Genomic DNA, 25,796 nt, shown 5'->3' with positions numbered 1-25,796 from the left:
TTTTAAATGGCCACGAACAAATGATCACATGCCACTTATTCTCAGTTCTCTTTCTCTTCACTCCCTGATAACCACGGAGCATTCCAAAGGTGGAGATGGGTGCTCTGGGAAGATTGACTTGCTTCTATTAGCAAATTTCAAGTTGTGATGCATATGGCTTGTTTCCACCTTATTTCCGACTAGTCACTCAACTTTATGCTTCTTATTTCAAACCTGCATTCACCAGTGTGTTAGCCCTTTACAATAGGACTGATTTTGCAACTAATCCCAACTTTCAACTAGAGGGGTTAAATGTTTTTTTTTCTGGAAACTTGCTCATCCAAGACTCTTCCCCTCTCAAGCTCTCATGTTTAATTCAGTTCTCAGTGTCTGGAGATTCCATCACCTCTGTATTTCTCACATCCATCTACATCTCCCCAGCTAATCCACCACATTCCTAATTCATTTTTTCACTTGGAACAGCCTCTTGATTGGTCTCTTTGCCTGTAGTTTAGCCACACTCACCTCCCAGTCAATTCTGTACAGAACAACCCTAGTGATCTTTCTAAAGTACAAATTTGATGATCTTTCTAAAGTACAAAATTGATGATGTGGTCTCTGCTTAGATCTTTCATTGGTACCCAGGCCTCTTAAGATAAAAAAGCAAATCCCTTTAGCATGCTTAAAGAATCCTTGTGATTTGGTCCTGCTTAGCAGCCTTATGTCTTGAAATACAATTTCCCCCCATCCAATCTATGTACTCTGTGTGGCCTCTGTCTAAGCAAGCCCACTCACGGCATTGAGTTCTTGCCCATGTCTGAGACATTGCAACTACTGTTCCCTCTACCAGTAATGCATTTTCCTCATCTTTGTGTGACCCCAGTTATCCTTATGCTCTCAGCTAAGGTGGCCTCTTTTTTTCTAGGAAAACTCTCCAGATTCAAGTATCTGTCTAATGAGCTACCATGGTGAATGACCATTGCTGTCACCATAATGTCTAACAACTGCCCGCTTACTTCTCTGCATTCCCTGTTGGACTATAGGCTCTACGAGAGCAGGGGCTACTCACTCATACATATTGTATCCCCAGCACTGCTGTCAATGGTGGGCACATACTGGATGCTCAATAATACTTGTAGAATTGTCTTGGTTTTAAATGGAAAAGTGTAAGAATCATAGTTGAAATTCCTTAAGCATTATCTTTTCCCTTTCACCCCCTGAACTCTAGTCATCTGCACATACACACACCTACAAACACCCTCCCCACTCTACACACACACTTACATACAATACACTTGGACTTTGACCAGTCTCAAATTATTTTGTGCTAGGACCACACTTCAATTTGGAGAATGACTGGGTTTTTACATTTAACACAATAGTCGATCCTCTCCTTGAAGCTCTCTCTTTTTTTGACTCCCATGAGAATATTACTTTCTAAGGTCTCCTTAGATTTCTCCCACCACTCCTGCTCTGGCATTCTTGACTCCTCTGGCTCCTACAATGTTGACCCCTTGCTCTTGTCTCTCTCTCTTTCTCTATGTCTCTCATCCCTGAATATCTCATTCATTCTTGTCACTTCAACTGTCATTTATAAGGATTAATCCAATTTTTGTCTTTAGTTCTGGCTTCTCTCCCAATGTATAGCTTCATATATTTTTTTTTTTATTTATTTATTTATTTTTTTTTAAAGATTTTGTTTATTTATTTGACAGAGAGAGACACAGCGAGAGAGGGAACACAAGCAGGGGGAGTGGGGGAGGGAGAAGCAGGCTTCCCGCGGAGCAGGAGCCCGATGCGGGGCTCGATCCCAGGACCCTGGGATCATGACCTGAGCTGAAGGCAGACGCTTAACGACTGAGCCACCCAGGCGCCCCTATAGCTTCATATTTTAAGTTATCAACCCAGCAGCTCTACTTGATTCCCTGCTAGTTATTCAAATGCAGGTCCACCAAAATTTTAATTATCTTCACCTCCCTACATGTTTCTGTTTCCAGTTTCACTTGGAGATGACTTGGAGTGACTCTCTGGATCCTCATGACTTTCCTTTCTCCTAAAAGGATCCCAGACCCCAGGAGTGGGTCTCTAGTGTTCTTCTGCACTAGGTGACCCACTTCCTGACTACAGCTAATTGATCCAGGGATATTTGCCTGACTCAAGGTGGGCCAAGCAGAGGCCCTCTTTTTGAAGTTCGAAATTTGGAGATGTATAGATTCCATGGTTAAAAGTGCCTGGAGATGAGACATGTTAAGGGCAGCATGCTCAAGTACAAATGCACAAACCACTATTGCAGCCCCAGCCCCGCCCCAACCCCGAGCTGCGTCCTTTCTGTCCTTAACTAAGTCTTGATTGTATAGTTCTTCCTTCAAATTCATGAGTTATCCTTGCATCTTTTCAATACATTTCCACCACTTTTTTTTTTTTTTCATTCTTGGACTGTTTAGAGCCAGGGAAATGTTGACAAATAATCCTCCATGTTTCACATTCAGTTCAGATCACCTTTGATGCGTCCTCTCCTTGGTCTCTGCATCCCTTGGTTCTGCCAGGTTCATCTCTCCTTCTCTTTGCCCAGGGATGTGACCTCTGGCTCAGACCTTTGCAGCAGCCCACTCCCTGGTCTTCCTGTCTCTGGTTTCTTTTCTCCTTTTTCATTGCTGTGGTTGTTTTGTTTTTATTATTGCCAGATAAAACAAACAGGACACTGCTGTGAGCATGCCACTTTTCTACCCAGAAACATTAATTAAATCCTCATCATTCAGCTCTCTTAGAGATTCTTGCAACTCTTCACAGTCTGGCCTCTCCACATTTCCAGTCTGGTGAATTCTTTTCTGAAACCACTGTACTATAAAATGGAGCTAGCTGCTAATTTCTGATTATGACCATTGCTGAGACAACTCATGCAGCTTCAATTGACTGCATGGGGGAAGAACCCTGTTTGATGTCATTCATTCATTCACTTATTCATTCAACAAATAGTTATGAAAAGCCTATAATAGCCAAGCAGTCTTCCAGGTTCCAGGGATACTGTGAAAAGAGAGCATTTGAATCTAGGACTCAGTGATGAAAAAGAGCAAGAAATAAAAAGCTGGAGGGTGGGGCTTGAGGGAAAGAGGGATCACAAAGCACAAAGACCTTAGGCAGGGATAATCTTGGTTTAGTCAGAGAACTGAAAGGCTATGTGAGGAGAGAGCTGTGGATGTGGGGGTGAGGGTTGAGAATAAAATTGGTCTCAGTTGAGATCAAAGAGAGGCCAATGCATGGTGAGGAGGAGTTGGAATGTCATACCCAGCTTAATGGACAACTATTGAAAGGCTACTGCAGGGAAGTTTTATGAAAAATATACTTTTTAATCTGGCTACTATATAAAAGTGAAAACAGGGAAATCAAATGTGTATTTCTTGCATGGTGGCTTGGGTGTAGGGCTGTTAGGAGACTTGGTGAGAATTAATAGTATGAAGTTATACTTTAGAGTCAACAGAAGTTGATGATTGGATTATATTGAGAGGTCTTGAATATTTTAACACATAGTAGACACTCAATAAATGTTGATTGATTCATTGAAGGAATGATTGAACTACTATGAATCAAACCCAGATTCCAGGAAGCAGTCCCTAATGGACCTCAACCCTCCTACTTCTGTACTCCTCTCGCTCTTCCAAATTCCCAGTGCTCTTGAAACACTTTTTCATGGACATTAATCTTCTTCCATGGATTTAGTGATTTCTGTGCATTTCTTTCTCGCCGTCTATACTATAAGTTTCTTCATGATATTTATCCCCCACAGTCCCTTGCATATTTTGCATGGCACATAATCAGTGTCAGACTTTTTGAAGAATGAATGAATAAATGCATGAATGAAATGAGATGGAAATTATATGAAAGTCAAAGTTCTCAAATAAAGAAATGATGACTGAGCTCCAACATCTGAAATCTGAGGATCTTTCCAGATAGATTAAACAACTATGCAGCTGGGTTACTTTAGAGCTAAGGAGCCCAGGACTAACTGAGTGACCAAAAGGGTCTCTGTCTCAAAGAACTGGGCACTGAGAGGCAGAGTGAGGCTGACTTTTGTGATTAAGGACAGGTTCTCATGGCTTGCTGGGTCATACATCAGTTGGTAAGAAGTGTCTTAGCCTTTCTGAATCACAGTTTCTTCTTTTGTCAAAGAGGCATAACAATAGAAATCCTCAGAGATGGCTTGTGAAGAAATAATAATGATTACTCTTATAAATAAAGCTCTTGCTATGTGGCCTAAAATACCCTGAATGCTTTAACTGTACAATGTACTAATTTATTGCTCCTGACAACACTAGTAGGTATACACTTTTATTATCCTCCTTTTATAAATCACGAATATGAGGCACTTAGCACAGCAATGCAGAAAAAAGCATCCTGTAAATGCTAGAGATGAAAAAAATGCAACACTGGATATGGAGCCAGAATGCATCGTTTTAAAACTGAGTTTTGCAGCTGTTTTTGACTGTGGATGAAGCAACGTTTATAAACTCAATTCTCTCATTTTTAAAATGGACTGATATAAGGAATAAGTGAGACAAAGTATGTGAAAGCATAAATCTACATAAAATTACGACCAAATCCTGGATCGATGCAGATGTTTAGAAAGTGTGAGAGGTGATACCAGTCCAATCAAATGCAGTGTTTTGAGGAGGGAGCATCATATGGATCTTCAAAAAGAAAACTCCTCATTTGTCAGTTTTGTTATTGCAGTGAACAGCCTTTCTGAAAGTCATGGTCTGTGACTTGTTTGTGTCCAGAGGATTGGCAACTTGCAGTAAAATGAATACCTCGGTAGCTGAAGATTTTGGTTCATTTCTAGTCTAATCTGTCGTAGGGTGTCTGGGCCAGTTAATTAAAGCAATCCCCCTGAGTGCCCTTCTACCACTTATGAAGCACCTCCTACTCCATTAACTTTTGTGATCCTCCTGGAAGTGTTGTAAAAGAGGAACATTATCCCAGTTCTTTCTTTTCTGATGTTCTATCTCCTGCGATTCTTAGGTTAGTCCTGGGCTTATAGGAGACACCTGCTCTGCATCGAATTGCTTCTGACCACTAAAATGAAAGTAGAGTGTCCCTCGGTCTGATCATTAGCTTATGTCTTCTCAATTGTTTGGTGTTCCTTTTTAGTATTTTTAAATGTACTTTCTTCAGAGTCCTTTCTTAGTGAAAATTGGAAATTCAGAGATAGGAATGCTAATTAAAGCTGCCCTTTCCTTCTGAAAGAGAAGGTTCTCTTTCTGTACATTAAACACACACACACACACACACGCACACACACATATCTCAAGTGACTTGCTCCTAATGAAGTAGAGTCTAAATTTGGGGATTTAGTTGAGGGGTTAGCTTTTCTTTTCCTATTTAAAGCAGTGTTTCCTATTAAATGTTATTCATATATTTTAACTGTGTGGTAGACCCACTAATGGCCCTCCAAAGATGTCTGCATCCTAATCCCCAGGGCCCCATGGATATGCTAGTTACACGGAAAAGGTAATTAAAGTTGCAGATGGAATTAAGGTTGCTATTCAGCTGACCTGAAAGTAGGAAGATTCTCTTGGATAATCCAGGCAGGCTTGATGTAATCACAAGATAAGCAAAAGAGAGAAGCAGAGAAGTCAAGTCGAGAATGATAGTGCCAGAGAAAGACTCAGCTGGCATTGCTGGCCTTGAAGATGGAGGTATCCACAGCCAAGACATGCGGGCAGGCTCCAGAATCTGGCAAAGGCCAGGCAACTGATTCTTTCATAGAGACTTTTCAAGGAACACAGCCCTGCCAACACCTTGATTTTAGTCAGATGAGACCCATTTCAGACTTCTAACCTTCAGAGCTGGAAGATAGTAAATTTGTGTTGTTTTTAAGCCATCAAATTTGCAATAATTTGTTACAGCAACAATACGAAACTGATACAAACTGATTTCAGCATTTCAATAATATAAGTGTAATAATAGAAAACAAGAAATCTCCAGTAGAGACAAACTACAACACTGACTGACTAAGTTCTGGGAAATACGTAGTTCTCAGAAGAGAAATGATTCCCTTTCCAGCTCTCTAAGCCTCTGATTTTGGTCCTGGGGTAGGGAGAACATTTTTCGTTTGCCTCTCTTTTTTTCCAAATGAAGTTTAGTCCCTCTTACCAAAAAGATTCACTCAGATGCAGCCCCCAGCTTCACTGGCTGCTAGTTTGTAGTGGATGCTAGAAGCAAGACTTAGATGTAGCTGATTTGAGAGCACTAGCAATGGCTAGCACTCATGAGCAGTACGTGGACATATCCAATATTAGGCTTGGTCTTCATGCCTAATTCACCATGTCTTCTCTTGTGGATTTTTCTGTTCTCACTAGAAGAAACCTTTCTATTCTATAGTGCATGGTCCCACCTTGCTTCTATCTTAGCTATTATGTAGAGGTCTTAACTCCCTTTTATAGTAGAAAGAACAATGAACTGAGGGTCTAAAGACTTGGCTATGAATCCTAATTGTCAAGCCTTTGCCAGTCACTTCAGAGAACTAGCATTTAGAGAACAAATGCCTACCATGACCCACACCCTACATCCTAAACATTTACTCTGTACGGATTCACTGAACATTTACTGCGTGTTTATTCATGCCCAGCAGGAATGTGCACATGTTAAGCTCAGGGTAAAAGGGATTTCTGTATTCACTGGGGCCTCCCCTGTTCTGACTTAGAAGGTGACAGAAACAATAGTGGTAATCATGTGTGTGTGTGTGTGTGTGTGTGTGTGTGTGTGTACATGCATGCACACATGTGAATGAGAGGATGAATGAACTAGCAAATAAACAAAACGGATTTAAAAGTGCTCTCACAGAAGGACATTGAGACTTCTACAAATATTCTCTGCAGATATCCCTACAACTCTTTATACAACAAAACATATTTGAGAGAATCATTCAGTGTCCCTGGAGATTTGAAATGCATTCCAGTCCAAACCTGTTGGGCTTTCTTTCCCAAAATGCTGCTGCAGGACAGGAAATGAGCCAGTGCAGCTCAGAGAACACCCTGGTCAGTCTATGGGAATCTCATGCCCAGGAACAGGGAGTACCAAGCTCATGAGGCAATCAGTCTAGGGCAGCAGGGCCCTGCCGCAAGTGAATGGGAAGGCATCACAGGGCTCCGGAAAGACGTTGAAGGCGCTGTGGCTAGTGCCATATCCATGGAGATGCCAGTATTCATGCTTTTCAAGCCACCGGCTCAATTTCCAGGCTATGGCTGAGAAAGTGGAGCTAAAGAGATAGTCTGCATTGCTAAGAGCTCCAGAGTTTGACAGACCAGGGAGGTGGGATGAATTCAGGGAGAAATAACCCCTTGCTCAACCCTTTCCTATAGTCTGTTTTACTCCTATTTAAATCTCACCTGCCTGGAAGTCTGAGAATCTCACAAGTAGAAAAGAGGCCACATTCAGCTGTGTGTTCTTGACTCTGTCACAGTGGCTGGCATGGAGGATTGCTTGCCTCTTCCCTCATGACTCCCTCTTCATTTTCTTCTCTCTTCTCTCCTCCCTTCAATTCCTCCCTCCTCCCTCCCTCTTATCTCCTGAGTCCCTTCCCTCTTCTTGTTTCTCCTTTCTTTGCTCCCTTGATCTTGTTTCCAGGAAAGAACTTGATGCGAAACATTTACATTTCAACATGAGGTCAGGGCCACACCACATGCTACCTTTCTGGAGGCCATTTTCATTTTAAATCTTGCTTCTCTTTGTTTCACAGGGCCATGATAAAATAAAACAAAAGTAGTGATCTTTACAAATGACACCACAAGGATATAAGAACACTGACTCTTAGGTGAGAAATCCTGAGGTTAAGTCCCAGCTCCTAGACTTCTAGCATGTAATTGTCAGGGAGGAAAAACATTTCCTCTATCCTCTTAGGTTCAGTTTTTGGGGTCCTGCAAATTAGATTAACAGAAGACAGATTAACAGGAGAAAAGGCATACAATTTTTATTTTATATATATGGAAGTTCACAGAAAAGAAGTGAAACTTATAGAGACTCCAGGGCTTATGTGCCATTTTAACAAAAGAAAGGGAGTTTGGGCTTTAAGGGATGATAAATTGTAGGGAAGTGATTAGGTCTACGGCCATACCACCCTGAACGCGCCCGATCTCGTCTGATCTCGGAAGCTAAGCAGGGTCGGGCCTGGTTAGTACTTGGAAGGGAAGTGATTAGGAAATATACGAGAGAAACTTATAGAAGATAAGGTTTCTTTTAATTAGGCTTATTTATGCAGACTCATCTTGGTGCTCACTCTCCATCTCCAGTGATAAGAGTTGCTCTCTGATTCCTGGCACAGGAGAAGGGGTGGGCAGCTTCACAAAGGGAAATTTATGCCACAGTTAGGTAGATAAGAGGAGGACTGAGAACTCTTCTTGCATCTGGTCATTCTCAAATGCCTTCAGCTCCACATAATCATTATGCCAAAGTGGCATAATTTGGAATAGCATATTCTGATTTTTTTCATAATCTTAGGCAAATTACTCAAGCTTTGGCATTCCAGCGTCCTCATCTGTAACATCGGATTAATGATATTACCTATCCTATTGAGGTATTGTGATGATTCAATGAGATAGTTCATGTAATGTGAATAGTACACTGTTATACCATAGGGGTTCAATAATATAATCCTAATTATAGCATAATAAAGCAAAGAATAATAATAATTATTATTATTATCCATGAAAATCACTGCCCTAAAGCCAGCCCATTATAGTGGTATATGGCAAAGACTATTTATAGAGAGAGAACAGAAAAAGGACTGTGACATGAGAGCCAAATTTGTATGCCGGATTAAATGGGTGAACCCAGGAGCCCACTCACTTTAGGCCAGAAAGCCCAGGAAAAGGAAATAAGAGCAGGCAAAAAAAGTCATAAATTGCAGGGAAAGATTATATTCTTAGGAATGTTTCCTAGTTAAATTTCCAAATTATCTGCTAATTTGTTTATATGAAGATTATATAGCATAAGCTTTGATCACAAGATACATGAGTACTATTTTCAAGACACATTAGTGTAGCATTGCTGGAAGTTTTTTCAAGTGGGAGGCATCCTCCCACCCCCCTTATGGACTTAATAGGCACTCAAACAAGAAGGTTGGATGCTTAATTGTTTAATGGAAAACATATACATATTTTAAAGAAATCCATTTAGGAACCTTTCCGAATGAGCCCTGCAGCTAAGTGAAACAGCGTGGGTCCTGGCATGTCTGTGTGGAAAGTTTATCTGGAGACATTTAGGGATTTTCCAAGTAATCGAGAAACCTTAAGACAGAGGGACATGATATCCTTTGGGGTGGGGATAGAACAGAAGTCACTGAGGGTGAATAGCTTCCATCATTTTGGTGAGAAAATCTTAAAATTAGAAGAGACACTAAGTGTCACACACCAACCTTGTCCTCATTCCTTGCTCTATTCAGATGTTAAGAGGCCTCTTACAACAGTTTTCCAGTTGCCTTTTTCTTCCCTGCCTCAGAGGCCTAAATCCAGCTGTGCCACATCATGACTTCTGCCCTAGTGGGTGCCCATTTCCGTTCCTGGAAAGTCATTCCTCCTCTCCTCGCTTGTTTTCAAAAACCTAGATTAGGCTTCTTTCTTCAGTAGAACCTTCTAGAAAATGCGAACCAAAGAGAGGTCTTGCTTCTCTTACCTCCTATTTACTGAGAGCAGAAAATATTTCTTTTAGAACTTAATTTCTTTCTAACTTCTCAATGGATCATCCCAATTTCTCCTGTAGTTAACAATTCAGGGATCATGACAAGCTAGGTGAGTCAAGCCCATTTTGTCCACTTTCCAAGGTTTTTGACCATGAACAAGTCAGTTCTGCTCTGTGTACCAGCCTTTTAAGCCTCCTTAAAATAAAAAAGATTGGATTATTTGAACTGTAAACGTTTATACAAATATAAACTAAAAATTTTAAATTTAAATTTGACTTAACTAGTTCCTACGTGCATTGCCACTTCATATTTTGGGAGAGACAATAGGTAGGTAGATAAATCTATCTAATTTAAACATTTTTTCTCAACTTCATTATATTTATTTTGGTATTTGTATGATGTCAATAGGATGAGGAACATTTCTTAACCAAGGAACGTCACCTGGTGAAATTTCAAACTGAAGCTAAAACAAAGAGGGGGAAATGATTAATTTCAGGTTTCAGGCAAATCATCCTTTTTGAGATTATTTCAAGTAATACAATGAGTCAGTGCAAGGAAATTGAAAGCCTATTCACTGACTCTCTCTCTCCCTTTCTCAGACTGGGCCATTGGCTTTGGCATGCCTCTTTGGAGTCCATTTTTTACTTTCCCAAGAGTTTTGGGCAATATTTCCCCTTCTCAACCCCTTAGCAGAGACCCATTTAAAGACTCATTTATCAAGGTACAGGGAGGCCCAAGAGTGCAGTGGCTAATGACACCGTGTGCGGAATCTGGCATCCAGATTTGAACCCAAGTTCAAATCCCAACTCTGTCAAGTCCTATCTATAAGACTTCAGGCCAGTCACTTAATCTTTTAAAGCCTGAACTTTCTTTTTGAAACCAGAGAAATAATATAGACCTCATAGAATTATGAAAGAATTCAATTAGTGAATAGGTGTGAACATTTTAGAATAGTACCTGACACTTATACCTTCTACATAACTGTTAGCCACCATAATGGAGTAAATCAGATATAAATCATGATTGTGCCCCTTATTGAATGTAACTTTGAGATTATTTTTATAATCTCAATGAAAAAATAATCTCACAGACCCTTGGTTTTATTTATTTATTTTTTTTTTGCAATAGAGATAACAACACTTCTCTCATTAGTTTAGGGTAAGATTAAATGAATTTATACATGTTAAGTACATGTGTCTGGCTTAGAGTAAGTGAGCAAGAGATGTTAGTTTATTCCTTTGGCATTCTTTTCTTTTCGTATGGAAGACAGACCTTTGCCGGGCATCCATTATAATATAAAGAAAGGGGTGAACCTGAGCATAATGAGACAGTTTAATATAACAAACTAGGCCGGGGCTAACAAGCTACTGTAATAAAATGATAGAGCCATCACCTGGAATTATTTTTTTAATGATATATAGCCAATTGTCCTTTCCCAAGATGGCCCTAGAAAAACACTCTTCCCCAAGTATCCCGCATTTCCCTAGACTGGTCAGATGATGCATGAAACTCATGGGGGATGGCACTATTAGCTTACAAACTCCAGCCATGAGTGGTGTATGTGAAAGAGCCCCTGGCATTCTTGAGAGCCAGAAAATCCTGTAGCTGGAGTTAACAGGAAGAGCTTAGTAAAGGTAGCTAGTACAGATAGGGATTGGCTGCGCTGCCAAGACTCTCAGCTCGTGGATCTTATATTAGGAGTGCCATTGTCCTGAAGTGAAGTCTTGCCTGGAGTCAACAAAATTATATCCCTGGGTCTTTCTGTGAATTTCAAAGATGGTGGGGATTTCTTTCCTGGAAAATGAGATGTGACAATTTAAAAATTCTTTGCCTAAGTGTATAAATCAAGAGATCAATTGATAACTATTTGCTAAAATCTGCGGAGGGGTATAAAGGGAGTATAATGAATTTGGTAGTCAGACAAAGCAATGTTTAAATTCAGCATCCAGGGGCACCTGGGTGGCTCAGTTGGTTAAGTGTCTGCCTTTAGCTCAGGTCATGATCCCAGGGTCCTGAGATAGAACCCTGCGTCGGGCTCCCTGCTTCTTCCTCCCCCTGTGCCCCTCCCTCCAACTGCTCATTCTCTCTCTCTCTTGCTCTCTCGATCAAAATAAATAAATAAAATCTTAAAAAAATAAAAAATAAATTCACTCCTATAGCTTTTTAGCTGTGTGACATTGGTCAACTCACTTCACTTCTCTGTACCTTAGTTTTGTTTTGTTTTAACTTTAATATGAAATCGTGTAGTATTAAAAGAGACAGTTACAGTTAACTTAACCTAATTAATTTCTGCAACTTTTTAGAAAAAAACTTTTGATGTCCTCTCGTCAAATGTCAGGAATTTCAGAGAAAGGTTACTTAAAAACGTTTCTTTACCCATCAACTTCTGAGAACTGCTTCCCCTGCATTGGCTTGCTGACAAACTGAAAATAAGATGTTTAGATAGATTGGTGGTTGGACAGATAGATATTTCTCATAAACATATAATCCAAAATGAAAAGCACTGTTATAAAAGCCAACTTGGTGGCCCAAGTGTATTCCTGGTGCCCAGAGGAGAAAAATAGCCTGGTAGGTAAGGAAGTCTTCATGGGGGAAGGACTGAAACTCGACCGACCTAGGAGCAGAGAGGGTGATAGGACCAGGGAAGAGCAAAGTCCCTTCATCCACCTAGACCCAGCAGAGCCTCTAAGGAGTTGGCCCTGCTGTCCTGATTCCACACCTGCCACCTGCCAAGCAGGCACTGGGCTCAGCTCTCCACAGTTAACTCTCACAGTAATGACAAGAAGTGGACAGTCACACTCCCATCTTGAACTTAGAAAACTGACACTCAGAGATGGAGCGGTGTCCACAAGGTCACACAGCAAGCAGGTGACAGAACCAGGATTCAACCCAAGTCTGTGTACCCCAAAGCCTGTGTATGATAGATAACATCTTTTTATTTATTTTGTATTTTGTATTTAAATTCAATTTGATTGACATATACTGATTGACATGACTGACATATACATTATTAGTTTCAGAGGTAGAATTTAATGATTCATCAGTTGCATATAACACCCAGTGCTCATCACATCAGGTGCCCTCCTTAATGCCCATCACCTAGTTACCCCACTCCCATCCCCCTCCCCTCCAGCAACCCTCAGTTTGTTCCCTAGAGTTAAGAGCCTCTTATGGTTTGTCTCTCTGTTTTCGTCTTATTTATAACTTCTAATAATAATGAAAGCTACCATTTTCAATGATTACCTGCTCTGTAAAGTCTCCTTCCCATTACCACCACTCATATTTCCCCAGGTGGAGTTGGCTTTTCATTCTTGTGCCCCCACTGTACTCTGTAGAGAGATCTCTTCAAGTGCTGGTGCATTTATCAGTCACTTTCAATCTCATGACTGCCTCTTTTATTATACCTTATGTCCTCACATGATAGGTTTGGACTTTATCATTCAAATACTCTTCAGAGTGCATCAAAGCAGGTTAATAAATATTAAGAAATAACCAAATGAATGAATGAATGAGTGAATGAATGAATGAATGCCTATTGCCTACCAAGCACTGTGCCCATCACAGCTTTGACAAGTTAACCACTTTATGCTTTAGTTTTTTTGCCTATAAAATGAAGATGATTATAACACTACCACACAGAGTTGTGGGGACGAGTTCATCGTTGATAAATCCCTGTACTATTGATCAGCACATACTAAATGCTCGGTAAATGTTAGCCATTATTCCAACCACACTTAATTCCCACAATTCCCTTTAAATAGAGAACTTTAAACAAAGTATTATCATCTCAGCTTCACAGAAAAGGAACTGTTTTCAGAGAGGCTAAGTTTCTTGCGGAAAATCACACAGCAAGAAAGCGGAACCAGGAAATGCCCCCCACAGTCCAAGATAGTATTCATAAACCCCAATTTTCATAGTGAGTTCCAGGGGCTGGGGCTGGGCTTTAGCAGAGTGGAGAAAACCCACAGGGTGATGAAGCCAGTGTGGTCCTGGCATAGACCAGAATCCACGACCATTCCCACAAAGCTGCTAGGGTATTTGGTGTGGTTCTATTCCAAATATCATGACCTCTGCTTTTCCGATAAGAAACATCTAGCTTCTTGTTTAGGAACACGAACTCCAGAATCCCCCAAATCAGACTCTCCACAAGACAGCATTTTTAACAAGCTCCTTGGGTGATTTTTATCGTCGGGGAAGTTTGTGAAACTTGACTTTGAGATAGGCTGAAACAAGAGTTGAAAGGAGGATAGTGCGATCCCCCCCCCTGCAGGGGGCAGTTACTGAACATCAGTGTTCTTAGGAGGTTCTGCTCTGCCCCCGCTCTCCACCCATTCCTGTTTGTAAAATATAAGGACCAAATCCATCTTCCTAATAATGTTCTCATTGTGTCAGCGGGGACTAGACAGCCCCAGTGGAGTGGCAGGTGCGAGGCAGTTCGGATGCTCCTGGTGACAAAGCCAACTGAACCGTGCTTCTTTTGCTCCTGCACTTTTCTCCCTAGAAAAATTACCCACGGGCTTCCACGGGAGCTTTCTGAAAGGGGCTCTAGGCAGCAGCCACGACAGCCGATTCTGTCCTAGCATCCCAAGAGGGGGCTGAGCTGTCTGGCGGAGTGAGCTCTGGGAGGAGAGAGCCGCTGTTTCGGCAAAAAGGGCATTCGCCGGCTTCCCAGGCAGCAAACTAGCGCGCAGCCAGCCTGCACAGCCCGCGCCGTCGTCAGCGCGTGCAGCGCCGCCGTGCTCCCCAGGGCAAGTTCCCTGGGAGTGTTCGTCCTCTCCACAGACACAGCCAAGTCCCCCTCTCTCTGAAAGATGCTCCCCTCACAGCTCTAGGTGCAAGTAACCGCTGGCGGCAGCGCAGAGACCGGAGGCAGGCGCGCTCTGGTTGGGGGACCCCCGCTAGGAAATGCCAGCACCAGCATGAGAGGCTGGACTCCAGCCCAGTTCGGTCCTCACCCCGGGGGGCCGCTGCTCCGCCCCGGTGCGTCTGCGAGGAGCTGCTCACTTTTACCCCTCGCGAGTCTTTGTTCCAAGCCAGAGATTGCTCGGATTCTCTAATTAACTCCCTCCGCTCCAAAAGGGGCCGGAAGCTGGGATGCTCTGCCAGCTTGAAAGATGTTGACTCTCGAGTGGGAGTCGGAAGGACTGCAAACAGTGGGTATTGTTGTGATTATATGTGCATCTCTGAAGCTGCTTCATTTGCTGGGACTGATTGATTTTTCGGAAGGTAAAGTGGTCGCTCCCACTCTGCGCGGTTGGTCAGGTCTGGTTCAGAACTGGATTCAGACGCTGCAGAAGTTGAGGAGGCTTAATACCCAAAGTAAAAGTTTTAAAATATGCATGCTTGACATGGAGCAGCCTAGCACTGGACAGTTCATGTCTGTTTACCCAGATATTTGACATTGGGAGGGAAGGGATATTGTACCCGCTGTCTTTTCTCTTTGAAAGCTCTTGAGTGGAGGGTGATATTGTGGGTTAAATATATTTCCAAGGTGCGAAGTTAGGACTCCCTACTATGGGGTGGTAATACAGGTTGTTTTTTGGTTGTCAAGTTCATGATGGCTACCACGCCTTAATGTCATTAGCAGTTTTATTCTCTGGAGGAGTACCCTGATTCGTGAGGGAAATATCTGTGTGTGCCTCATTAGTTAGGAGATGCGGGGGTGGAGCTGGGTTGTTGATTATGATATAAAATGGGTAAGCTTTTCGGTTAAAATTGAGTTAATGACTGCTTAGCAAAAATGTGCTTTGAACACTTAATTTGCCAAAGTGTTTCATTTACATTTCCCAATGAGCCACTTTGCTCATCTGTCTTTTCAGGGAGAACCCAATATGCACAGGACATCACTGTTGCTATCAACAAATATTTTATCCATCTAATATAAATTTTACTATTCAAATCAATTTTATTATTCCAAGATGGGGGTAAAAAAAGTTGATTAACTTTGCTTTAACAGTTTGAATAGATATGTGTGTGTGAATATAGAGACATATATACCATATATATGTGCATTTATTTTTTCATGAAATAATTTTTCTACTGAAATAACATGCTTTGAATCATTTAAACCTCAGCACCCGGGGTCAAGTCTACATCTAAGCTCTCCTATCTTCTCAAGCGAAAGAATGTAGTTCCTAAGACACTTGTTAATATTCCCTCCAGATAAGGGCAGGATCTTTCATTGCTGAGTTTTTTTATGACTGTTCACTTCTCACATTGTGTGTAATGTTGGAAGATGATGGAAATATTTAAGCCTGCCATGCTTCTCATCTTTCTAACTACAGGAGCTAAGACCTGATGGCTAAAATGACATCATCCCAAACTACATCCGGTACACAGGTTGTTTCTGTTAGTATGTTATAATGGTCAATGTATCTTTCTTCAGGAAGTCTTTTTTTTTTTTTTAACAAAGTGAGTTTGTTAGGTTCTAACTATTTAGGCCTCTATAAGAACATAAGAAGTTCCCATGTAATTTTCATATTGTCTTGTAAATATTCTCACTCTGTGACAAGCTCTGCTTAGGCACACAAAAGAATAATGTTGTAATGGGATTAAATAAAACCTCAGAAATTAGTTTCTTCCTTTTTTCATATTACACAGTGGTTTTATTTAACCCTTGGAAAGAAAACAATGCATCAGCAAACTTCTCCAAGTACTACACAACAACCTTTGCATTGTTTCGAGATTCTCCCACAGTGTTCTAATGTTGGTATTGTAATAAAATGCAGATGAGATCATTTTGATTTCTGTGATGGGAATAGTTTCCTTCTGTTAAATTTTGTCACCGTATTAGTTTTTGTTCTCTGAACTTGGCTGAGCCATAGCCACAAAATTTAAGGCATAATACTCCAGATGGCTTGGTTTCATAGCCAGGTGAAGCATTCGCTAAAAGAGAACAGCCATGGGGGTATTGAGGCAGTCAACCTTCACAGCACTATCAGGTAGCACACAGTTCTTTTACTGCCTGTGTTGATGCTGTACACATTTAAAGTCAAAGGCCCCAGGTTTAAAACCCCTGCAAATGACTCAGCTTTTGTTCTTTAACTTCTGTTTGTTGTAACTTAAAGTCGATGGTTTTCAGATGAAAACTTCAAATTTGAGTTCCAACAATATGAAAAGTAGAATTGTAAACCTGACTCCCTCAACTAGAATCGCAGATTTTTGTGCTAGTCTGAAATGTCTTTCCTGGGATGGATATCCATATTCATATTCAATTAATATCCATATCCATAAATGCTGGGGAAAATTTGGGTTCAATATAAAAGCCTCGATCATGCTAAAATACAAAGATGCAGGTTACCACCATACATGATTATAACCCATTTTCCTTGACAAGTCAATCCTTTTTTGTTCTGAAGTACATATTAGAAAAAGCTGATCTAGTTCAACTCTTTTATTTTACATAGGAGATAGCTACAATCCAGAGAAGTTAACTGATTTACCAGAAGGCAAAACTAACTGGAGGAGAGACAGGACCTAAACCAAGGACTACTAAGCAGTATATAGTTCTTTTCCTACTGTAACACACTTTTTATTTATTTCTCTTCCCTAATATTGGAAAAGAGAGTCAATGAAAACATATGTCCTGAATTCTGATATCTTGTCCTGAACTGTCCACTAACACCCTGAGATATTTCTGAGGGAAATACATCCATAGGCAAGATTACACAACAGCCACACAATTTCTACAGGGTGTCGACCCCAACCCAAATGTGAGATCCAAGCATGGCATGTAAGTGAGCTAAGCCAGATTACTGACTGTATCATAGACTGGAGGCAGGATTGGAACAAAAGCAAGCCAGCTGGTCTCCTGAGCTTCTTGACCTTTAAGACCTGCACTGCATTTTGACTATCTGTGATGTACACTCAATGGCCATAAATACCTATTCCAGGTAAAATCCAACAGTGAGACCCAATAAGACCATGAGAATTCTGGCATAAGCCTCCTGTCTGTGTTTTCTCAGGGTGTGGCAGTATCCAGTGAGTTGTTGACCACCAGCCAAGTGGAGGAATAAGAAAAAGGCACAAAATACAGAGAAAGCCACAAAATATTAGATTATCCCTAATCCTTTCTACCTACAAATGATAAAACTCCCCAAAAAGGCTATGCCAATGTAGACTGCCAAACTTTTCACTGACTGCACTAGAAAATACAGCCCACAATAAGGCCAGGAAATTAACCATTCTTTTTGGTGGAGAAATGAAGATGAGGCCCAGAGCAGAACCATGAGCTTCTTTTGGGCTACGTTGAACTTTTATACTATCCTCAGGCGCAATGATTCTTGGCTGGTACGACTATGGAGTATTTTCTCTAGTATGACTATGCATCGATTTACTTAGAAAGTAGTTCTGAATCTATTTGAATGAGAGGGTCTCTAGTAGTGTTGGGATAAAGCAATATTACCATAGTATTATCATCTACAATGGCTAGTGAAAATTAGCCATGGGTAAAAAAGAATAAAGAGAAATATTTTTGCTCCCACCTAAATTAGATTCTGATTTTGATAAAACCTCATTTTAAAAATATAATTCTCTTTCGGTTGAAATTCAAGGTTTAAGAAACAAAAGCAATTTGTAGAGAGGATTCAAAAGACTAATGGGATTTTAATATGATGATTTGAGGTTTTACACATATCCACTCATTAATAAGGAGAACGAGGAAGAACACTCAGAAAATGGATCTTATTATTTCATAGATTAGCATATAATATATGTCTTGTTGAATTCTAAACGTGTGCAGGGTTCTCTGTTAGGCTGAGATGGTAGAGAGATGTGCAAGATGAACATTAAAGAAATGTACCTTCAGTGAACTTACATTCTAGGAAAGGAGGATTATTACCAAACAAGACAGAAGAATATAAGTCCTGGGCATAAGAGAGAAATGGCCTGCAGAAGCATAGATGGGTGGTGCATTCTGGAAAGGGCCTAAGGCTTTATATAGGTTCTATAGCACTTTGCAATGTGAGAAGGACTTACCAAATTGGAGAAGGGCAGAAGAACATTCCAGGCTAAGCAAAGAGTTGAGTTGTGTGCTAAGCACTAACAGGAGGTAGCTTTCATGGATAAGGGCAGTGGTTCTTGCACACATGGGTGTCAGAAAGTTGAAATGGGAGATGTGGCTGAAGAGGTGGCTTGAAGTTCAATGCTAAGAGTGTCTACTTATTCTTCAACCAGTGAAGAAGCATTGATTCGGTCTTCAACTTTGGGGAAACGCATGAGCAATGTGACAGACAACTGTTTTAGGGGGTCAGTCTGGGAGTAGGTGAAGATGAATTCTGTAGTAAAATCGTGGAAGCAGAGATACCAGTTATGCTCTTGAAACAATTCAGGTGACAGACAATAGGGCAAAAACCTATAGATTGCCCTTCTCAATAAAATACTTAATGTGAACTGTCAATTTCCAGTTTTTCCAAAAATTCATGTTTACTATAATATCCTTGGCCTGCACTTGTTCTGAAACAGCATAATTGTATTTTATTTAGGACGACATTGTTAGATATTAAATATCTTTCTTGAGAGAAAAAAAAAAGAAGCAGGAAGCACACAGAGGTCATAGTTATAGATATGATAGCACCATTTAGGGTAGGAACTTAACAGTTCTGATAGGTACACTGACATCTTGCAAGGCCTTCAATTATTTTGAAACTCTTGTTTTGGAAAATGACACAGAACACAGTATAGAGAGTGGTATGATGCACTGCCGTGCACCCCTCAATAATGAGCATCACTTTGCCATTAGTGTTTCAGCATTGGCTTTCATTTAAAAATATTTCTCCCTTGTCTACAATATGCCAGACACTCTGCTAGGCCCAGATGAATTAAAGATAGTCTCTAACCTCACAGAACTCTCATTTGTGTAAGTAGATGGGGAACATAAACAAAGGAAAGGCAATGCATTATAGTAGAGAGATCAGTATAAGTAAGTCCAAGATACAAAAGAAGAATGAAAAGTAATTAAGTCCAAACGGAAGAGCTAGAAGTGATCAGAGATGACTCCCTGGAAGAGTTGACTTTTAGGCTGGGTTTTTATGGATAAAGAGAAGTTCATCATCTTCACAGGCCTGCAAGGTGCTTATGTAGTTTCCATATGCAGGGCTCTGGGTGAGGTAACACTATATGCCAACACAGGGACGTGGTCCACAATGCAGAATTCAACAGAGAGTGTCGAAGGGAATTGACACAGTTTTATTCCTTCTCCTTATTATGTAATTATCCATGCTATCCACCACAATGCTTGGTATACAGAAGACACTCGAAACATTACAGTGTGAGTGCCATGGACTCTCGTAGAGTAATGGTACCTGTGCACTTCTTCTTAGGCTGCATCACTGAGGGCCTCCAGTGCCTCTTTCAAGTTTCCATGGTAGCCTGGAAACTGTTGATTAGTTGGCTACACTGTTTTATTTTATTTTTTATTTTTTTCTGTGAGGGAGATTTCAGATCAAAATCCCACTGCAAAGTAGAGATACCCACATACCAAAGGCATCTGGAGCAGCTGTTCATTAGAGCCCCATGGCCATGGGAAATAATTCCAAATGAAAAACCCAGCAGTGAGCTGAAGGAGCCCTGCTTACGTGGGCTTTGATTTGGCTGGAAAGTAGCCCTTTCAGTGTTCTAACTGGAAAAACAACAACAACAATAACAACGACAACAACAAACCCTTAAATTTACAAGTGAAATTGAACACATATGTATCAAGCACCTACTCTGTGAAGGGAAATAGAGGACAAAAGGGCATTTTTATTGTCCTTGAAAGTTTTCAAATTGATAAGAGTACAAACATGAATAACTAATCCAAGACAAAAAAGGGTCTGGTGAGAGGGAGCAAGGGTTTTGTAAGATTTGAAGAAAAGAGCCATTCCATCCAGTTGGAAGTTTTCAAGGAAGGTTGAAAGAAGACGGTGGTGGCATAGGATCGAAAGACTGACGGATAAAAACTGGAGGTTAATAAATAGATTTTTTTTTAAAAAAAGGCAGTTTCCTGAAATCACTGTTAGTAATCACCTTGGTTCTAAAAGTCGATTAATCCATTTAAGATACCAAGTGTCTGCTCTGGATCTGGCAACATACTTGGTACTGATAGGTTTAGGGAATATTATTTTTCAATTTTTCTTACTTTGAGAACCCATTCCCCACCCCGGCTAGGAGCAGAGAGCTGGAATCTCAATGGGGAAGGGAGATGAAGGTGGAGAAGTTGTACATTTCAATGGCCTCCAGCCAAAGGTCCTTAGGAACACACCTGTGGTTGAATAATTTAGCTTCATTGCTCTTTGCAGAGAGGGGGAGCCCATACCATGGAGAGCGGTGGAACATCTCAGTAAGGAGATAGAACAGACTTACAGCGTTTGAGCTTGTGTTGGGAGATTATGATTTTGCGTTTTGCTCTGGATTAAATAAAGTCAAGAAGCCAGGCTAATTCTATGATTATCTTAATAAATCTCATCTATAAGTAGTATAGACTAGACAGAGGCTAAACCTGCAATTGGCAAAGAAACAAGCTACAGTAACTAGGATGGGGAATATTTGGTCATTTTTGTGGTTTAAACAAAGTTCATATTGTTGCCTCTTCTCACATATGATGACAGAGTGATCTTGCTTTTTTGTCTTGATCGATCAAAGGTACAGAGTGGTCTTGTCCGAGGTTGATATTCTGTAAAATTCAAAGTGCTTATATTCAGGGCGCCTGGGTGGCTCAGTTGGTTAAGCGACTGCCTTCGGCTCAGGTCATGATCCTGGAGTCCCTGGATCGAGTCCCGCATCGGGCTCCCTGCTCAGCAGGGAGTCTGCTTCTCCCTCTGACCCTCCCCCTTCTCATGTGCTCTCTCTCTCTCTCTCTCTCTCAAATAAATAAATAAAATCTTTAAAAAAAAAAACAAAAAAAACACAAAGTGCTTATATTCACTAAGGGAATGCCAAGGTCTGGCTGATAAACCAGTGCAGCTCCCTCAGAATGGAAGGGGCTGCTTTCTCCTTACATATGATCAGTAGGAGGACAGATTAAGATGAGGGGCAGGTATATAGGGTATATAGCAGACAGATCTGAGTTTGAAGTTTAATTCAGTAACTTTAAAAGGTTACTTCACCTTCCTGAGCTTGAGTTCCTTTTTTCTGTAAAATAAGTCTAATAAACCCAACCTTTTGAGATTGTTGAAGGAATATAAAAGTTAAGTGAAACATGTAGCTCAGTGCCTGGAACACAAATAGGAGCCAATAAATGCCTTTCTTATAATTACTTTGGAATCACATGTTCAAATTCCTTGAGTCACACCAGTGATTCTCAAATGCTACTGTGTATCAGAATCACTTATGTGGCTTGTTATAATACAGACTGCTGGACTCCGCCCTCAACGTTTCTGACTCAGTAGGTCTAGGTGAGGGTCTGAGAATTTACATTTCTAATGATTTCTCACTTTAAGCTCATGCAGCTGTTGAGGGGCAACACTTTGAGAACCACAACTCTGAGCGGCCAAACCCATGATGTGAGCAATGTGTTCTTCACTGAGTTCTTTGGCACCCGTGAAACTTTATTCTGGAGCAGTGGTCAGCCTTCTGTTCTATAGTAAATATTGTAGGCTTTGTGGACCATGCAGTCTGTTCCAAATACTCAACTCTGCTGTAGCACAGAAGCAGCCATAGACGATACACAAATGAATGAGCGTGGCTATGTTCCAATAAAACTTTCTTGATAGGAGCGCCTGGGTGGCTCAGTCATTAAGCATCTGCCTTCAGCTCAGGTCATGATCCCAGGGTCCTGGGATCGAGCCCCGCATCAGACATCCTGTTCAGTGGGAGGCCTGCTTCTCCCTCTCCCACTCCGCCTGCTTGTGTTCCCTCTCTCTCTGTCAAATAAATAAAATCTTAAAAAAAAAAAACAACTTTCTTGATAGATTTTTTTAAATAAAATCATCTTAAATCTAGATTCTCTTGAAAATGAAAAATATGCAGGGGCACCTGGGTGGCTCAGTTGGTTAAGCATCCTGCTCTTGATTTCGGCTCAGGTCATGATCTTGGGGTCATGAGACCAAGCCCCACTTCACGCTCCATGCTCACCATTAGTTTGAGTTTCTCTCCTCTGCCCCCAACCCTCTCTCTCTCTCAAATAAATAAATAAATCTTTAAAAAAAAAAAGAAAATGAAAAATATACAAATACCGGGTAAGATCATGTTCTTTAAAGTGAGATAGACCTGAAGTCAGTGTGCCTCTCTACCTTGCATTGGCCTCATGGTCTCAGACAAGGTTTATAACCACGCTTGACCTCAGTTTTCTCACATGTAAAATGGGGAGAATAATAGTAGCTACCTCATTGATTATTGTGATTATTGTGAGAAGTAAATTAAGTATTTATTAAAATTCTGCTTAGCCCAGTGGCTGGAACAGAGAGCTCAACAGCTATTGAGTACTACTCATAACATTAGTATCATGGCCGTCTTTTTTCTTCGCATCCATCATACCTGTTACTAACCGTGGTCGTTCATTCAGTCTGACAAAGAACAAACACTCAACCAAGTAAATGGTAAGGTCTAGTTGGTTTTATTAAGTGATTCAAGAATCAAGCAGCATCCCATCCAGCAAGTAGAGGGGAGCTCTGAGGAGTTGTACAAAATGGAAGATTTTTATAGGAAGGAGGGTGGGGCAGGGAGTTAATAGCAAAAGAAAAGTTGGGTTCCAGGCAAAGTCAATTCCTTTAGGGGGAAGACCAAGGGATGTTATGCAGAATAAGGCGTCTTCCTTTGGGGGATGGAGAACACCCCTGTGATAGGGTGCGTCATTGGTGCTCATCAGAAAATTCCTGACTCAAATTGACGTGGGTTCAAACTCCAGCTTTATTGCTTACTTGTGTAACTTTGGATTAGTGACCTAATCTTTCCAACACTCAGTTTCCTTGTTGATGGGTTGGAGTTTATAAAAATATTCATTTAAAAAAAAAAAAAAATTCCTGACTGACAGGTTATAACTTATCTTTCTGGGGGAGGTTGAAACTGCTATTAGTTGAGCCATTAAGCCCTGGTTTGATGACTTGGCCTAAGTGACACTATTTTGAGCATGTCATTTTCTTTTAACAAATCATCCATGAAAGAAAGGATCTTAAATGTGATCTGTGTACCAAGCACTGTGCCAGTAATTGGGAACAGAAAGCACAGATTTGGCTAATAGGGGTTTACATACAAATGAACATGCGAACACATCAGATTAACAAATTGTCCTGGTCTCATATCTGCAAGGATGTGGGTGTCCCTTCTAGGGACATATGGACAAGACGGATTGGTTAGTCCCATTTAGAAGGTGGGGAGTTTCAGAAAGGACTCACAAAGGTGACCTTTGAGCTGAATCTGAGTGACACTTTTAGCATGCGGCATCACTCATTCTTAGGAACTACTGACAATTGATACAACCTATTTTCACATTTTCAAGGATAAGTCATGTTGATCCCAGCTTCTAGATCCTCACATTTTATTCCTTTTTCTCCCATAATGCCTCTTTTACCCCAATGCACACATATCTCTCCCTGTAAGCCCAGACTAGAACTTATTCTTTTTCTTAATACCACCTTTCACCCCAATCTGAATTCAATCAGTCCTGATGTATGTTGTACAACATCACACAATAATAATAAACCTTCATGCACTACTCCCCAAATCACTTCATTTGTATAATTCATCTTTTACTCAGTTAGAGAAAAGGGACTACTCTACCTCCATACAGAGTGAATTTTCCTTGAATTTGCACTGGGTCCAGAACAGTAGAAAGTATATAATGGAGGCTCAACAAATACTTATCAGTGGGTTTGTCAGCTGCATCTTTGATGGACTCTACATCAATATACTTGTCTCATCTTAACCTCATCCCCACCCTGTTCTCTTCCAATCTATTTCATATTCTCACAATAGAAGTCTTTCCAAATATGGGGGTATTGAGCTCATGCTCAAGATTCTTCTGTATCACCTACAACATAAAATCTCCACATTCTTTGAGTCTAATACAAAGATGGGATCAGACCACTGCCTTCTTTTCCTCCTTCTGCTATTTTCTATTCCAGCACAAGGAACTATTGAGGTTCCTTAAATAACTCATGCTTTCTCCAGCTGCCACATCTTTGCATATACTGTTCTCTCTCCCCAAATGCCCTTCCCTCCTCATATTCCTGGAAATGTCTTTTCAGCCTTCAACTCTTGGCTCATATTCTTCCTTCTCTGAGAAGCATGTCTTGGCTTCCTCAAGCAGCAAAAGACACTCTGAATCTGAGGCCTCTTTGCCTCTTCCCCATGCGCTCCTGTGCCCATGTTATGCTCCATTGCTATCAAACTTGTTATTTCTCAAGAACTTCATGCTGTTTCCTGCTTCATGCCTTTTCTTGCACTCTGAATGTCCCTCCTTCTAGAATACAAATCCCATCAGTCTTCACCTGATTAACTCATTCTTAGCGTTTAAGCTCAGCTCCAGAGCCATCTGTTCCAGAAGCCTCCCTTGAACCACCCAGTTGGATTAAGTGTCCATTTCTGTTATACTAAAGCACTCTATCTTACACTTCAAACTACATTAAACTCTTGATTTCTATGTCTTTCTCTTTTGCTAAATTTCAAGCACCACGTAGGCACAGCACTTATCACTATAACCTTAGATCCTTATGGAAGGCATGGGTAGATAATGGATAGACAATTTATTCAGAGGTCTTGGTAAGAAACTTCTCCGAGTTTCCACCACAGTCTTTTTTTTAAGTGTTTATTTTAATTCCAGTTAGTTAACATACAGTATTATATTAGTTTCAGGTATATAATATAGTGATTCAACACTTCCATACAGCACCCAGTGCTCATCAAGATAAGTGCACTCCTTAATTCCTGTCACCTATTTATCCCATGCCCCTGCCCACCTCCTCTCTGGTAACCATCAGTTTGTTCTGTATAATTAAGAGTCTGTTTCTTGGTTTGTCCCTCTCTCTCTCTTTTTCCCTTTTCTCATTTGTTTTGTTTCTTAAATTCCACAATTCCACATATGAGTGAAATCATATGATATTTGTCTTTCTCTGACTGACTTATTTTGCTTAGCATTATACTCTCTAGCTTCATCTGTGTCATTGCAAATGGCAAGATTTCATTCTTTTTTATAGCTAAATAATATATATGTGTGTGTGTGTGTATATAA

The 25,796-nt window shown here is 40.7% G+C and overlaps 1 protein-coding gene across 3 annotated transcripts in view; it reads left to right on the top strand.

Annotated features, from left to right (window-relative positions):
• Positions 1-25,796, top strand: part of KCNIP4 (potassium voltage-gated channel interacting protein 4) — a 1,108,185-nt gene that overhangs the window by 874,865 nt on the left and 207,524 nt on the right. Inside the window, exon 1 of one of the 3 annotated variants that reach the window (XM_032397233.1) lies at positions 12,829-14,878. The exons of the other annotated variants lie outside the window; for them this stretch is intronic. Within the exon in view, the coding sequence (XP_032253124.1) occupies positions 14,767-14,878 (112 nt within the window). The 5' untranslated portion in view covers positions 12,829-14,766. Of the gene's footprint in view, positions 1-12,828; positions 14,879-25,796 lie in introns of those variants that run through there. 3 annotated transcript variants of the gene reach the window in all.

This window comes from Phoca vitulina, unplaced genomic scaffold (genome assembly GCF_004348235.1).
Source record: "Phoca vitulina isolate PV1807 unplaced genomic scaffold, GSC_HSeal_1.0 scaffold3, whole genome shotgun sequence".
Taxonomy (NCBI): domain Eukaryota; kingdom Metazoa; phylum Chordata; class Mammalia; order Carnivora; family Phocidae; genus Phoca; species Phoca vitulina.
The sequence above is the reverse complement of the archived record's forward strand: the minus strand, read 5'-3'. Positions and strand labels throughout refer to the sequence as shown.